Source organism: Propithecus coquereli, unplaced genomic scaffold, assembly GCF_000956105.1.
Source record: "Propithecus coquereli isolate 6110/MARCELLA unplaced genomic scaffold, Pcoq_1.0 Scaffold197, whole genome shotgun sequence".
Classification (NCBI taxonomy): domain Eukaryota; kingdom Metazoa; phylum Chordata; class Mammalia; order Primates; family Indriidae; genus Propithecus; species Propithecus coquereli.
The window spans coordinates 3,768,951-3,784,345 of record NW_012144633.1 but is presented as its reverse complement, the minus strand read 5'-3'; the positions used below and the strand labels follow the sequence as shown (position 1 = coordinate 3,784,345).

Here is a 15,395-nt window from a genome sequence, read left to right as displayed (position 1 = left end):
GGCAAAGGTCCTATTCAACAGTTATCTGGGAATATTGGTAGCCTGGCACCTTCAGTCTTATGACTTGGGTGGGCTCTCATGGACAGGATTATACTGAAGGTTTAAGCTAAATGAGGGGATTATTCCCATTATTAAAGCACAATGTTGTATGCTGATTATGGGCTTAACATGTCTCTGTTGCTAGGCTGTTTACTCCTGCAAGGCTTTTATGTCCTCAGCACCTAACAATCCCTGATCAGCACTTATTTATTGAACGAATGCACTATCACTTAGGTCCCAGCCAGCAATAAAAGGCTATGAGTCTTACTAGTTCCTAGTATGGGTACACTGCCCTAAAGTTGGCTTTTTCATGATTAGCCTGGGGCCTGCCTCTGAGTAATTAGCTTGGTTGAGATAGGGCCTCTGCAGGGTCCAAGGCTTTGGAGGAAAGAGAGTAGGTAGGTAGCTCAGAGACGCTCAAAAAGATCCCTTTGTAGTAAGAAAATCTGTTCACCTTCAGGTACACCAAAGGTACGGAGTCTCTGTATTTAGGGTAGAGGGTGTTGGACCACAAGCAGAATTAAGGTTAGGTACACTTTGGATTCAGCAGGCCAGGCTTTCTCCCAGGGCGAGGTATCACTTCAAGGAAGAACCTCTTTATGCAGTCACATCCCTGGTCTACACTTCTCTTTTTTTTAATTTTTAAATTTTTTTGCCTTATACTCTCGCTGTCTGACACACTGTCTTCTTAGCAGCATGCCTCCACTCCAAGCCCGTACATTAGCAAGAGGGGTCACAGCGGCAGTGAGAATGATGATCTCCAAAAACTCCTCTCGCCTGATCCACTCACTCGAGGAGTTAATCTCTCCAGCGCAGGCTCGGAGTCCCTCCCTCTCCCGCCTGGGGCTCCGCCCCCCTCCCCTCACCGCGGTCCTGGAGGGCTTAACCTGCAGGGGGCGGCCCCAGCCGAAGCGCTCCGCCGGGCGGAGCTGCGGCTGCAGCGTCCGGCTACCGGACCGAACCCCAGGCGTGCAGACTGCCCGAGCCGCGCCGGCCCCCTACCCCGCCTCCCCTGCCCGCCCTCTGGGCCTGCCGAGCCCTCTCCCCACTCCCCGCAACTGTCCTGGTAAGTCCCGCTCCCCGCACCGAACTTTTTTGCTTGCGAGTTTGAGTCCTGCGGCCGGACCGCGAGCTATATTGTAGTTGGTGTGTGGGGGAGGGGGGGGGTGAAGGATCGAGAATAGCCATCTGGAACTGAACTGTTCACGACTCCATGGCTTCCCCAAAATGGATCAGAGCTCACCCATTTCCCGAGTTGGTAGAACCCTAGTTTTAGTTGGCTAAACTTGTAGAGATGGAGATGAGGGTATTCGCTCCAACTTCGCTGCCCCCTCCCCCATTTCTGAGATCTAGCAGTTCCCGGTACTTTCCCTCCATCTTTCAAGTGTCTTGGGATCCCTAAAAGCTCATCCCCTCCTAACTCTGGCGTGGCAAAGCCCCCCTTCCCCAGGCACTTGGGGCCCGTCTCCTCCCCGTTAGCCTCGGGGAGCCCGCGATCTCTGGGGCCATCCACTCCCTGGTCTTGCCAACCGGCCAAAGACGTGTAGCGGCTGGGTCCGGCTGTGGAGGGAGGGGCTCAGGCTGGGGCTTGTCCGGAGCCAGGCGGGCGGGGCCGAGAAGGGGCGGTATAGGGGGCCGGACGGGGCGGAGCAGGCGGCATTTGCGGCCGGCGCCAGGGTGGAGAGTTGTGCGCCGGTCCCTGGGCCTGAGCTCGGGCTCCGGCTCGGGCGCCTGCGATGTCTCAAGATGGCGGAGCTGGGCGAATTAAAGGTACCGGCCCCCTCCCCCATCCCCATCTGGACTGAGCCCGGCGGTACGCCGAGTCCGGGAAGCGACCTAGACTGGGTGCCGAGGGATCGGTGGGCGCAGGCGACGTGGCAGGGACTGGCTGCTGAAGATGGGAGAGAAGCGCCTGTGGGCGAGGAAGGGGCTGCGGCGGGGCTCCGGGGGCGGGGCTGCGGGGCAGATGTAGGGGTGGGGCCGAGGGGAATTGCAGCTGCTGGGGGCCGAGGCGCAAGGGGCGGGGACGAGGGGTAGGAGTCGGATTTAGTGGTAGGGGCAGTTGTAAGGGTAGGGCCGGGGGCGTCAAATCTGCTGTAGAGGCATGGGGGGCGAGTCGATCAAGGCCAAGAGATGCGGGCACATGTAGGGATGGGACTGGGGAGGCAGATGTAGATGAGGCTGCTGAGAGGATAGAGGCTTCGGGGCTGCTCTTGGGACCCGAACCTTAGGAAGTACCGGTAGGGGCTGAGAGATAGGGGGCGGGGCTGTGCGGGCGGATACCTCGAGGGGTGGGGCCGCAGCATCCTGGAGGCAGAGAGGAAGGTCCTGCCTTAGTGAATTACAGTCTTTGGGAGGAGGCAGGAGTGTGAAACTATGGGACAGGAAGGAGGGAAGTTACAGGCAAAGCTAATGGAGAAATGAAGACAAGACGGAAGAGATACGGTGAACTTCTAGGCATGGGGAGATAGGGTTGCTCAAGCTCTGGAGCGGGGTGGTGGTGCTAAAATGGGACTGAGATGTACCTTTGTCTGGGTCAGCTGCCTGGCAGTAATTCACTAGCGGCAGAGCATCTTTCTGATCAGTGCTGGAGGCAAAGAGGCACTGCCCACCTGGTAGCCCAGCCCATGTCCTTGGCAGGACAGGCCTGTGAGCAAGGTAGGATTCTCAGTCCTCTCTGTTCTTCTACACAGCACATGGTGATGAGTTTCCGGGTGTCTGAGCTCCAGGTGCTTCTCGGCTTTGCTGGCCGGAACAAGAGTGGACGCAAACACGAACTCCTGGCCAAGGCCCTGCACCTCCTCAAGTCCAGCTGTGCCCCCAGTGTCCAGATGAAGATCAAAGAGCTTTACCGCCGACGCTTTCCCCGAAAGACCCTGGGGCCCTCTGATCTCTCCCTGCTGTCTCTGCCGCCGGGCACCTCTCCCGTAGGCTCCCCTGGTCCGCTAGCTCCCATTCCCCCGGCTCTGTTGGCCCCTGGCACACTGCTGGGCCCCAAGCGTGAGGTGGACATGCACCCCCCTCTGCCCCAGCCTGTGCACCCAGATGTCACCATGAAACCATTGCCTTTCTATGAAGTCTACGGGGAGCTCATCCGGCCCACCACCCTTGGTATGGCTCTTTGCAGTCCGTTAGTCTTCTTGGAATCCATGCCTCTTCCTCAAGCCTTTCTTAGGCTTAAACCTGTGGGATCAGCATCCTAGGATGGGGGCAACTTCCATGGCTGCCTGTGCATGGGCTTGAGAATAACTGCCCCTTTGTGTCCTCAGCATCCACTTCTAGCCAGCGGTTTGAGGAAGCGCACTTTACCTTTGCCCTCACACCCCAGCAAGTGCAGCAGATTCTTACCTCCAGGTACATCTGTTTCAGTCCTCCTGCCTCTTCCCTGGGTGGTTACCCCTGGACTCTGCTCTCTGGCTTTCTTCTCTTCTGCCCTGTTCTCTTTCTTCTCCCTCCTCCTATACCTGCTTGTCTCTCGTTCTTTTGTATGTCTTTTCTCTGTCCCCTAGAAATCCAACTTTCCGTCTCTGTCCTTTCACCCCTGCCTTCTGGGGGCCACATGCTGACATCTCTCCTTCTCCCTCCATTACAGAGAGGTTCTGCCAGGAGCCAAATGTGATTATACCATCCAGGTGCAGCTAAGGTGAGTTGATCCTCCCTGCCCTGCTGGGTTCCCACTGCGGGTGGGAGTGAAATAGGGGCCTGACATACTCCTAGGAGACATCCCTGCTCTGCCACTGCCCACCCCAGCCCTGGGGCTCTTGTTGGATGCTGAAGGCTATAGACATCCATGACTGATTTTTGGGGGTTGCCTGCCTCTCTGCCAGATTCAACTCAAGCAACTCCCACCCTTTGATCCTCTCATCTCTCTAGGTTCTGTCTCTGTGAGACCAGCTGTCCCCAGGAGGATTATTTCCCCCCCAACCTCTTTGTCAAGGTCAATGGGAAACTGTGCCCCCTGCCGGTAAATGCTCTTCCCTTCTTCTGGTAGTAACTCCTTCCCCTTTCAATTCATAAATCTTAACTACAAACCTGTTATGAAAGAGGCATGCCTAGCACAGTGCCTGGCACATTCCAGGTGTTCAGTTTACTGATTGAATCAATATAATCAGCCCTATATTAAGACAGGGCTGAACAAAGATTCTGTGAGAACCCAGAGGAGGGACATTAGTTCAACCCAAAGATTCGGGAAAGACTTCTTAGAAGGCATGGCCCCAGAGCTGAGACTTAGAAGAAGTGAGGTGTCCCTACGCCTCCTCCTCAGGGACTCAGTGAGTGGGTTCCTATTTCCTTGGTCAATAAATAAGCTCTCCTTTCTCCTCAGGAGTGAACCCCACACACAGCCCTAGACAGTGCCCCAGTTTTATGAGTCACCGAATGGGCCCCCATCCCCTTGGTCAGTAAGTGAGTCTGCCTTCCCTCCAGGGAGTGAGTAACTTGAGACAAGGTATCTTTTGTTGTTAGAGCAGAGCCCCTTCCCAGAGCTACCTCTCCACTGACCAGTCCTTCCCTTCCCCAGGGTTACCTCCCCCCAACCAAGAATGGGGCTGAGCCCAAGAGGCCCAGCCGCCCCATCAACATCACACCCCTGGCTCGACTCTCGGCCACTGTTCCCAACACCATCGTGGTCAATTGGTCATCTGAGTTTGGACGGGTGAGCACAGCTAAAGCGTGGTGCCTGGAAAAGCCTGCAGGGAGTGAAGGGGAATCATCTAGTGTCCTGGGTTGGGGAAATGTCTTTATGGGTCTCTCTGCCTTTACCCACTATCTCTGGTCCTCATGGGACAAAAGTGGGTGGTGGTGATATGAGAAGCAGAGCTAATTGTCTCCCCCCACCTCCAAGTAGAATTACTCCTTGTCTGTGTACCTGGTGAGGCAGTTGACTGCAGGGACCCTTCTACAAAAACTCAGAGCAAAGGGTATCCGGAACCCAGACCACTCCCGGGCACTGAGTGAGTAACATCCTTCCTCCCTGGCCCTGATCTGGATCCAAGTCTTCCTGACCCTCCAGCCTTCATAATCAAACCCATACCCTTCTTGTGACAACTTGCGTCCCCTCTCACATGAGCCCCAGCCCTCCCCTATATCCCTCACCAGTCTTCATGGTTGAAGTCAGACCACTCCCAGGCAGTGAGTGACACTCTTGCATTCTCAGTTGTGTATCTGCTTTGCACCTCACAGACCCTAACTGCAGCCCTGCTAGTATATGGGTTCTCTGGACTAGAAAGAGTCTTTAGGATCATCTAATCTAACCGTCACGTGATGCTTCAACTCCTTCTAGATCATCTCTAATACAGCCAAAGTGTCACCCAGCTATGTTTAAGCATCTTCAGGGATGGGGAAATCTCTCCCCCACACCCAGGCTTCATAATCCAGATCCCAGACCACCTCCATGTAACATGCCATTGGCCCCCAAAGACTCTCCACCCACAAGCCTGTCAGCCAGAGCCATCTGCTTCTGGCCTCACCAACTCCTGGGCTTCCTCCAGCCTTGCTGACCCCATGGCTCTGCCTCACTCTTGTTTCAGTCAAGGAAAAATTGACTGCTGACCCTGACAGTGAGGTGGCCACTACGAGTCTCCGGGTGTCACTCATGTGCCCGGTGGGTACAGGGGAAAAAGGAAAGGGGGAGGGAGTTGGGTTAAATCTCTGGACTCAAAAGGGTTCCTAGGGATACTAGAATGAAGTTTTCTGGGATGAAACCAGAGTGGAGACTCTGACCAGAGAACTCGCCTGTCCTTAGCTAGGGAAGATGCGCCTGACTGTCCCTTGTCGTGCCCTCACCTGCGCCCACCTGCAGAGCTTCGATGCTGCCCTTTATCTACAGATGAATGAGAAGAAGCCAACGTGGACATGTCCTGTGTGTGACAAGAAGGCTCCCTATGAATCTCTTATCATTGATGGGTAGGACTGTTTTGCTTTCCCATACCTAGGACATCCACTAGGACCCCCTTTTCATTTAAATGGCTTATTTCCCCTCACATGAACCCTATCTATCCTCTTTACCAATTCATATAGACATTTATGACATCATTAAGAATTTAGTGTATACAGGACATTGTGCTGAGACTTTGCATGCATTGTCTCATTGAATCCTATGATTGGCAAGTGATAGTCTCACAGAGAAAAAAAATGAAGGAAAAAAAATAGCGCTATGAGATAGGTACTATCATTACAGATAAAGAAACCAAGGCCTAGTGAGATTGAGTCTTGTTCAAGTTTATATTGTTAGTAAGTGGTAGAGCCAATGTATTGAACTGTTATAATATGTTGTCTATAACAACTACCTGACCTCCCACTGAACATAGCAATAAGGTTCTTTTGAGGGCCTGGGTGTTCTGATCTAGCTAGTCTTATCCCCCCTCTAGAGCCTATGTTGTGGTTCTCGTTCCCGGTGTCTTTTTTGAGATGGTTTATGGAGTTCTGATCTCTGCTCCTTCTGTCTTTTTCCTTGTCCTACATGTAACAGGTGCTCAGATTGTATTAATTTAAAACCTAACACTTAAAGTTTGCAGTGCTCTTTTATATACTTTATGTTGTTCGATTCCAACTCAGAGAGGTCCAGTAGGGTGGATAATGTCCCTATTTTACAGATGAGGACACTGAGGTGCAGGAAGGTGAGTCACAGAACTCTCTGGTTACTGTTCCAGCCATCTCCCAGCTTCATGAATTCCCATTTCTCCCCTCCCCCAGTTTATTCATGGAGATTCTTAATTCCTGTTCGGATTGTGATGAGATCCAGTTCATGGAAGATGGATCCTGGTGTCCAATGAAACCCAAGAAGGAGGCATCTGAGGTTTGCCCCCCGCCAGGGTATGGGCTGGATGGTGAGTGACCCCCTGTTCCCCAGCTGAGCTCAATCTTGGATGACCTCTTCTCTGAGACACAGTCTTCTTAACCACCTGCAGGCCTCCAGTACAGCCCAGTCCAAGAGGGAAATCCATCGGAGAATAAGAAGAAGGTTGAAGTTATTGACTTGACAATAGAAAGCTCATCAGATGAGGAGGATCTGCCTCCGACCAAGAAGCACTGTTCTGTCACGTCATCTGCCATCCCAGCCCTACCTGGAAGCAAAGGGTATGAGAGAATAGGCTAAATCTATAACAAAAGGGACAGGGGAAGAAGTCGGGAATGATTGTGATCCTTGGGCAAACCCTGGGGCAAGGGAAAGGTGGAGCGGACAGAGAAGGAGCCTGGGAAGCTGAGCTGGGTGAGGGTATCTGTAGTTCACTAGCTGCCCCATCTCCTCTCTACTCAGAGTCTTGACGTCTGGTCACCAGTCATCCTCAGTGCTGCGGAGCCCTGCTATGGGCACGTTGGGCGGGGATTTCCTGTCCGGTCTCCCACTACATGAGTACCCACCTGCCTTCCCACTGGGGGCAGACATCCAAGGTATGACACTGATCATAAAGTGGGCTGTGTGCTGCAACACCCTCCCCAGAACCACATCAGAACCCCTGCTCCTTTTCAAAGCCACCTGGTTCTCCTAGCAAGGGGCCACAATCCAAGGAACTTCTTTGTCTTTTAGCAGTAAAGGGGTCAGATAGGAGGTTGATTTTGATTTTTCTTTTCCTGCCAGGTTTAGATTTATTTTCTTTCCTTCAGACTGAGAGCCAGGTAAGTAGTTCTTTCTCCTTCTGAAGATCTCAGGTCTCTGAAGCTTCCTTTCTAGGCACTGATAGGACCACTCCTTCTCTCATTTTCCCGGGGACCTAGGTCTGCTTTTCTGTGAGAGGTTGGGGGGTGTGGGCAGCCTATTTCCCTCCTAAGCCCCACTGATACTTCCTTGGATTCCCACCTATGTCTTCCTGGGTCCCCTGTTACTGTTCTGTCTCCAGAGTTTTTCGTGTAGTTCTGCCCCTGCCTACTCACCCCCACACATGCCCTCGTGCACTTAGAGCATCATGCCTGTCCCAACTGGACATTCCGCACATTTCAGACATGCACGAGACTAGGAACTTAGCAAGCTGGAGGGGCTCCCTCAAGGCAGGGAAAAGGGGTGGGGTGTGGGGAAGTAGGGGAAAGAGAGAAAGGCTCTCCTGCTTCTCAGAGACTACCTTGGGATCCATAGGGGTCGATATTTCTGAGGTGAGCGATTGGGAGGTGGGTAAAGGATAAGATCTTAAACTACGCCCTTGATTCCTCCCAGCACTATGGTCCCTCCGTCATCACCTCGCTAGATGAACAGGATGCCCTTGGCCACTTCTTCCAGTACCGGGGGACCCCTTCCCACTTTCTGGGCCCACTGGCCCCCACGTTGGGGAGCTCCCACCGCAGCTCCACTCCGGCACCCCCTCCTGGCCGTGTCAGCAGCATTGTGGCCCCTGGGGGGGCCTTGAGGGAGGGGCATGGAGGACCCCTGCCCTCAGGTCCCTCTTTGACTGGCTGTCGGTCAGACATCATTTCCCTGGACTGAGTTCCTTGGATTATGGAAACTTCACTGCCCCCAACACTGAGCAAGTATGCTGTGGAGACCTGACCCCTGGCTACTCCGATCCCTTGGGGGGCTTTGGGCAAAGGCCAGACCTTTGTAGACACCTACTTTTGGCCTCATCTCTGCCTGACAAGGCCAGCACCCAAAGGGTTAATATTTAACCTCTTTTTAAGGACATTGGGGTCTGTTTTTGGAAATGTTCTTTAGATGGTGGCACATTCCTTTGGACATGTTGACTTAGGCAATGGGAGGCAAATGGGATGGGATGTAAACTGGAGGAAGGGTTGAATCCTCAGCCTTGATTATGTCTAGAGCCTTTTGGGAAGGGGCCCTTCTCTTGCTCTTCAGATACCCTCTCTTCCCATCCCCAAATCCATGGCTCTGTTTCTTCCCATTTCCTCTTCATGTCCATTCCGTTCCCTTTGGCCACACAGACAGATGGAGAAACTGAGACAGGCAGTTTCAGAGATGGACAGAGAACTTTTATTTTGGATTGTGGATTTTTTGTACATAAACAAGAAAAACCAAAATACTCCAAAGATGACTTCCTTTGCCTCCTGCTTCCAGTATGACTGAGGAGGAGATAAGGCCTTAGCCATGATCCCCAGGGGTTTGGGAGCAGGGCCTGGCCTATTGCCTGGCTCTATCTCTATTTATATATTTAAATTCACGATGTTTCTTATGCCAGCGGGCCAGGACCTAAGCTTCTAGAGGCCCATGGCCCTGTGGTTAGGCCTGGCTCATTCTGCACCTTTCTGGGGAGATGGGCGGACCCTTGTGCCCTCCTTCCCAATCTCCTTTTTCAGGCTTCTCCAGGGCCTAGGATCTATGTTGTAATTTTACTTTTTATTCCCAAAGTTGTAGCAAAGTTCTCACCCATAATAAAGATTGTGAATGTTCTGTGTCATGGAGGTGGACTAGGGAAGGGATTATGTACTTCATTTCCCAGACCCCTGGTTTGGGGGAAGAGGGTCCATGTTCTGTTCTTCTTTTGCTGGTCTGGGGTCCATGTAAGCTCCACTTTCACGTGATGGGGGTGTTACCCTGAGGATTTCCAAGAGCTGTTGTTATTTTTTCCTTCCTCTCTCCCATGCCCATAAAAACACTAGACCATTCCAGCCCAATGCTGTGGCGCTCTCAAGTCATTCCTCACCTTTACCTGCCCAGATGTTGCAGCCAGAGCCTGAGGGCAAACTTGGTTCCAGTGCTGACCCTCTCTTTGTCCTCTGCTGTGGATGGGGTCGTCTGCAGCAGTGTGGACATGGGCAGGACTAAAGGTCGTCGGGCTCTTCCATCCTCCTCTAGTTCCACTGCACTGCATGATGACAACTCTGGTCTGGGCTGTGCCTTGTAGTTTACTAAGAACTTCCGTATGTTGGGTCATCTAATCTTCCCAACTACCACAGGATGTGGGTAGATGGGTGTTAACCTCATTTTATAGAAAGGAAACAGGTTCATGGAAGGTTAAATGACTTTTCCCTATGGGAGAGCTGAGACTCAAACCTAGATATTCAATGCTAGCCATTAGAGCAGGAACCCTTGGAGTTATGGTCGGTGTCCTGGATCTCATGTGTACTTATTTATCAGCTGACCAACTCCCTAAATCTCCCCCACAACACAAAATTTCATCCTGAGGAGGGGATAGAAACCGAACTTCTCAACGTGTATATCTTGGTGTGCTGGAGGCTCAGGGAGAAGCTTTTACTTACAGGACAGAGGGTGGTAGGTCCTGGGGGGGAAGTGTGGGTATCTCTGTCCCATCCTCTGTGGCAGCCACTGCAGCTGCTATGTCTGGTCTCAGCCACGTAAAGGCGCTCACCTCACTTGGGTTTGGTTGGATCTTGGCCTGGGGTCAGACATATTGATCCTCAGTCATGGCAGTTCCCTAGGAGACCTGTTCTTGATCACAGCCTACCCGCAGGTGGAATGGAGTGGGGCAGGGGGAAAGGCTACTGGGTGTTCTTGGTTATCTCTGACGCCCTTCCCCCTCCTTAACCACAATCAGAACCACATTGCTTGGGCTCCCCTGGGGCCCATTTCCTCCCTTCACTGCCAGCCCTACCTGCAGCTGCTGTTGTGACTCCTGGGAGATCACAAGTAGATACAGAACAATGTGATGGTATTTGGGGAAACCCCAGCTCAGTCTAGGAGGGTAGGCAGACTAAGAGAAGAGAACAGCAAAGTGAGAACTTCCTCTTTTTGAGATTTTGTAAACACTGTTTTAGGATGAAACAAAATGCTGGCCAAAAGCTGAGGAAGTAGATGGTAGAGATGGTGCAGCAGGGGCATGGGGGAAGGTTGTGGATCTGGGGACTCCAAACCACCTGTATGCCACTGTTTTCCCCACGGCCAAGGCAGGTGGGGGCTGATCTGTGGACTTTGGAGGGTAGCTGAGGTCTCTAGGTTAAATAGAGAGGGCCTTCTCCCAGGTCGCTGTCTCACCTCCCATAACCCCAGAGGGACCCAAGAGAACTGGCCCTGGGGCAGCTGTAGTCCAGTCTCCTCCCAAAGCTCTCGAAGCCCTCCGTCCAGCAGCTGGGAGTCAGAGAAGGCAGGTCAGAGTGGCCAATGCCTGACTCCAAGTCCTTTTGTTTGCCCCTTCCTCAGCCCACACCCAAGTGGTCCCAGACATGAGTCTCTTGGCTCAGGGTGAGGTGCTGGTTGGGTCAGCTGACTGGTTACCTCCTCGTGGAGTTCCACATGCCCACCTGAAACAACAGTGGGATCAAAAGGTGAATGGTGGTGGTCTTGACCAGGGACCCTCACTCGCTGTTTACACTCCAGTGGACACAGATGTAGCTGCAGCCCCTTGTGATTGAGAACATGCCACATTACTGGGCCCACTTGTCTATCCTGAGATTGAGAATAGCTTTGCCGGGACAAAGGGCAAGTTTCCTTCCAGAACTTGAGGCCTTGTCCCCAGAGCACTCACCTGGGGGTACCCAGAGGTTGGGGGAAATGCTGAGGGTGCGAGTCCTTCGGGTTAACAAAACCATCTGGTCACTGGACTGCAGAATGACGGCCACGCCCAGGCCCACGCCTCGATCTGCGGGCAGCTGGGCCCCGGGGGCCTTGGGCTGCTGGTCCAAGGCCGCAAAAGGGCAGAAAGCGGGTCGCTGGCGGGAGGGAGTCACCTGGGTAAGGCTTCTGAAGGGGGCAGGAGTGGGTGGGCGGGACCTTCAAATATTGGGCGACACCGCGCAGTGGGGGAGGAGGCCGCGTCGGGGCAATTGGCCGGGCCCACTGGTCTCTCGCCGCCAGTTCCCGCCCGATCCCACCCTTCCCGCCCTTTCCCGCCCTTCGCTTCCCCACGCTGGGCCCCCTTCTCCCGACCTGGAGCGGAAGCCTAGCCGAGGCGCCTGGGAACGGCCTGTCCGAGAGGACGAGCTGTCCTCGCTTCAGGCTGCAGTACGTGGGCCAGGGCCCGAGCCCTGACCCAGCGCCCAGGAGGCCACACACACTCTGTGCGAAGCTCACCGACTCCGGACGCCCGGACAGGAGCAGCAGCACCCGCGTCGCGGCCATAACGCGGCTCTGAGGTCGCTGCGGCCCGCTTGCTGCCCTCTGGTGGCGGGTGGAAGCCGGGTTTCAGAACGTCCCCAGGAAATACAGGCACAACTCTTGTGGATGATCCATGAATGTAATGTTAACGACAAAGAAGAATACCTCTAATTCTTCAGCTCCCGTTTTCTTTCATTCTTCTCTGTTTAGGACGATGATTCCCAGACCGAATGATTCTGGGCTCACATGTCACCTCCTTCCGGCCCTAGGCCGAACTGTAAGCACCCCTCCGCGGCACTTTGCACACCTGTTACAGAAGGTATTACCCCAAATTAGTTAATTACATCCGTCTCCAAGCTGGACACCCGAGAAACATTTTTGACACCACCTTCCCTTCTTTCATTTCATTCAAATGGCAAACAAATGCCGCAGATTCTACCTCCTTAAACTTTCTCAAATCCATGTCTCACTCTTCATCTCTCCAGTTTCCAGTGCCCTAGTTCAAGCGTTCTTCACGTTCTGCCTGAAATATTGTTTGCAAGTCTCCAAACAGGCCTGCCTCAGCCAACTCATTCTCTACAGTACGGTCAGAGTGATCTTTCTAAAGTACCAATCTGATCATACTGCTTCCCACTGCTCTCAGGAGAAGACACACTCCTTAGCGCAGTGCAGCCAGGACCCACCAGTCTGCCCTGTCTCTTCAGCACCAATTCTGGCCCATAGCCTACGTTCTAGTCAGACCCTATTTGTAGTTTCCCCAAGAAACAGGCTGCTCCCCTCTAGGATTCTTTTCCCTTGTAAAATATTTTTTTTTCTTTTCAAAACATACTTGCTATTTTAAATTGATACATAATAGATATACAAATTTTCAGGGCACATGATATATTCATATAATCAAATCAGGGTAATTGATTGGGATATGCACCACTCTAAATATTTTATCTTTTATCTTTTTTTTTTTTTTGAGACAGAGTCTCACTGTGTTGCCCGGGCTAGAGTGCCGTGGCGCCATCCTAGCTCACAGCAACCTCAAACTCCTGGGCTCAAGCAATCCTTCTGCCTCAGCCTCCCAGGTAGCTGGACTACAGGCATGCGCCACCATGCCCGGCTAATTTTTTTTCTATATATTTTTAGTTGTCCAATTAATTCCTTTCTATTTTTAGTAGAGACGGGGTCTTGCTCTTCCTCAGGCTGGTTTCGAACTCCTGAGCTCAAACAATCCGCCCGCCTCGGCCTCCCAGAGTGCTAGGATTACAGGTGTGAGCCACTGCGCCCAGCCTATTTTTAGTTTTTTGAGGAACCTCCATGATGTTTTTCCATAGTGGCTGTACTAATTTACATTCCCACCAACAGTGTGCGAGGGTTTCCCTTTGTCCACATCCTTGCCAGCATCCGTTATTTCCTTTTTGATAAAAGCCATTCTAACTGGGGTGAGATGGTATCATTGTGGTTTTTTTTTTTTTGAGACAAAGAGTCTTGCTCTGTTGCCCCGGCTAGAGTGCAGTGGTGTCATCATAGCTCACTGCAAACTCCAACTCCTGGGCTCCAGTGATCCTTCTGAGTCAGCCTCCCAAGTAGCTGGGACTACAGGTGCATGTCACCACACCTGGCTATTTTTTTCTATTTTTAGAGACAGGGTCTCCCTCTTGCTCAGGGTGGTCTCCAACTCCTGACCTCAAGTGATTCTCCGGCCTCGCCTCCCAGAGTGCTAGGATTCTTTATGGGCATGAGCCACTGCGCCTGCCCCTCATTGTGATTTTGATTTGCATTTCTCTGATTAGTGATGTTGAGCATTTTTTCATATATCTGTTGCCATTTGTATGTCTTTTGAGAAATGTCTGTTCAGATCTTTTGCCCATTTTTTTTGAGACAGAGTCTCACTCTCTTGCCTGGGGCAAGTGCCGTGGCGTCAGCGTAGCCCACAGCAACCTCAAACTCCTGGGCTCAAGCGATCCTCCTGCCTCAGCCTCCCAAGTAGCTGGGACTATAGGCATGCGCCACCATGCCCGGCTAATTTTTTCTATTTTTAGTTGTTTGGCCAATTTCTTTCTATTTTTAGTAGAGACGGGGTCTCGCTCTTGCTCGGGCTGGTCTCGAACTCCTGAGCTCAAAGGATCCTCCCGCCTCGGCCTCCCAGAGTGCTAGGATTACAGGCGTGAGCCACTGTGCCCAGCCCTTGGGTGACTTCTTCATTGGGAACTGATGCATTTGATAGATGACTAATCTAATTCATTTAAGGTTCTTTCCACTGCCAAGATTTGATGAAGGGAGAATACAGTGATGGGTCTAAGACAGAATCAGCAAACTCTTTCAGATGTAGGGATAAAGGGAATTTCACAAAAGAATGTACAACTTATCCCATTGCAAATAATGCATCCAGACACCTCCTTTATTGTTTGTTTCATCCCCCCAGATCTTTTGAGGAAAATGATTCTTCTCGGTCATTGTCTCTTCATGGTACTCTCGATGTATGACTCCAGCAAGAAGATGGTTTCATCCACCTGGATCTCACTGGCATCCAACCTGAGTGAAAAAGTGAAAGCATTTGCCCAGACTGAATGTTCATTAGCATATTTAAGCTTAGAGGCTGTGTGGATGTGGCCATGGAGAATTGCTCAGTTGCCCTTGAGAGCAGTGGGTGGAAAGCAGGAGAACCAATAGTTCATTCTTCCATTTACTAAGCATCTTTTATGTGCCAGGCACTGTGAAAACTGCTGAGGATGCAAAATATAGAGCCTCTGTCCTGGGAAAAGTTACAGTCTAACTCACAACTAGGAGAAAGAACAGCACACATAAAGGAATAGGAATAAAAGGACCTAGTGTGTTTTGAAATAGCAAGAAGCTGAAAAGTGGCTGAAGCTTAAAGTGAGTGGTGATTAGGAAGAGAAGAGAACTTTCACAACCCATTAAAAGCCATCAAGGAAAAACCCACAGCTAACATCACATTTAATGGTGAAAGACTGAAAGCTTTTCCCCTAAGATCAGGAGGAAGACAAGGATGTCTGCTATTTAACCTTTTACAGGAGGGTCTAGGTAGGGTAATTAGGCAAGAAAAAGAAATAAGAGGCATGCAGATCGAAAAGGAAGAAGTAAAAAAAAAAAATCTGTATTCACAGATAGATAACATGACCCTATACAGAGAAAATCTCAAAGAATCCACAAAAAATTACTAGAACTAATAAATGATTTAGTAAAGTTGCACAATACAAAATCACAACACAAAAACTGGTTGTTTTTGTATACATTAGCAATGAATGATCCACAAATGAAATAAGAAAATGCTAAACTAGCATCAAAAAAATACTTAAAAATTAATTTAAGAGGCACAAAAGAGGTGCAAGACTTATACACTGAAAACCCTAACTGCCACTCCCAAATATTGCTGAAAGAAATTAAAGAAGACCTAAATATTTTTTATTAT

At 51.3% G+C, this 15,395-nt stretch overlaps 3 protein-coding genes across 4 annotated transcripts in view; 1 reads left to right on the top strand and 2 right to left on the bottom strand.

Annotated features, from left to right (window-relative positions):
* The first annotated feature begins 1,700 nt into the window (after positions 1 to 1,700).
* On the top strand, positions 1,701 to 9,373 carry PIAS3 (protein inhibitor of activated STAT, 3). The gene is made up of 14 exons (XM_012643454.1): positions 1,701 to 1,809; positions 2,733 to 3,150; positions 3,309 to 3,393; positions 3,632 to 3,682; positions 3,913 to 4,003; positions 4,559 to 4,693; positions 4,886 to 4,991; positions 5,568 to 5,641; positions 5,783 to 5,943; positions 6,733 to 6,866; positions 6,948 to 7,116; positions 7,298 to 7,431; positions 7,619 to 7,656; positions 8,189 to 9,373. Exons 1-14 carry the CDS (start codon positions 1,786 to 1,788, stop codon positions 8,453 to 8,455), a joined length of 1,887 nt encoding a protein of 628 aa, XP_012498908.1. The 5' UTR covers positions 1,701 to 1,785; the 3' UTR covers positions 8,456 to 9,373.
* Positions 8,934 to 11,998, bottom strand: NUDT17 (nudix (nucleoside diphosphate linked moiety X)-type motif 17). 2 transcript variants are annotated; one of them, XM_012643455.1, is made up of 8 exons: positions 11,807 to 11,998; positions 11,406 to 11,589; positions 11,156 to 11,181; positions 10,916 to 11,008; positions 10,536 to 10,634; positions 10,183 to 10,319; positions 9,633 to 9,788; positions 8,934 to 9,517 (listed from the first exon to the last, which is right to left on the bottom strand). In XM_012643455.1, the coding sequence occupies exons 1-8, from the start codon at positions 11,996 to 11,998 to the stop codon at positions 9,412 to 9,414; spliced, it is 993 nt and encodes a 330-aa protein (XP_012498909.1). In that variant the 3' UTR covers positions 8,934 to 9,411. The 2 variants fall into 2 exon arrangements, 1 of the variants encoding a protein (XP_012498909.1); XR_001137451.1 differs by lacking the exon at positions 11,807 to 11,998 and having other exon boundaries at positions 9,463 to 9,517; positions 9,627 to 9,788; positions 10,916 to 11,181; positions 11,406 to 11,627.
* Positions 11,999 to 14,330: 2,332 nt separating this feature from the next.
* POLR3C (polymerase (RNA) III (DNA directed) polypeptide C (62kD)) overlaps positions 14,331 to 15,395 on the bottom strand; it is a 19,680-nt gene continuing 18,615 nt past the window's right edge. The window contains 1 exon segment of the mRNA XM_012643430.1: positions 14,331 to 14,497. Coding sequence (XP_012498884.1) covers positions 14,416 to 14,497 — 82 coding nt within the window. The 3' untranslated portion in view covers positions 14,331 to 14,415.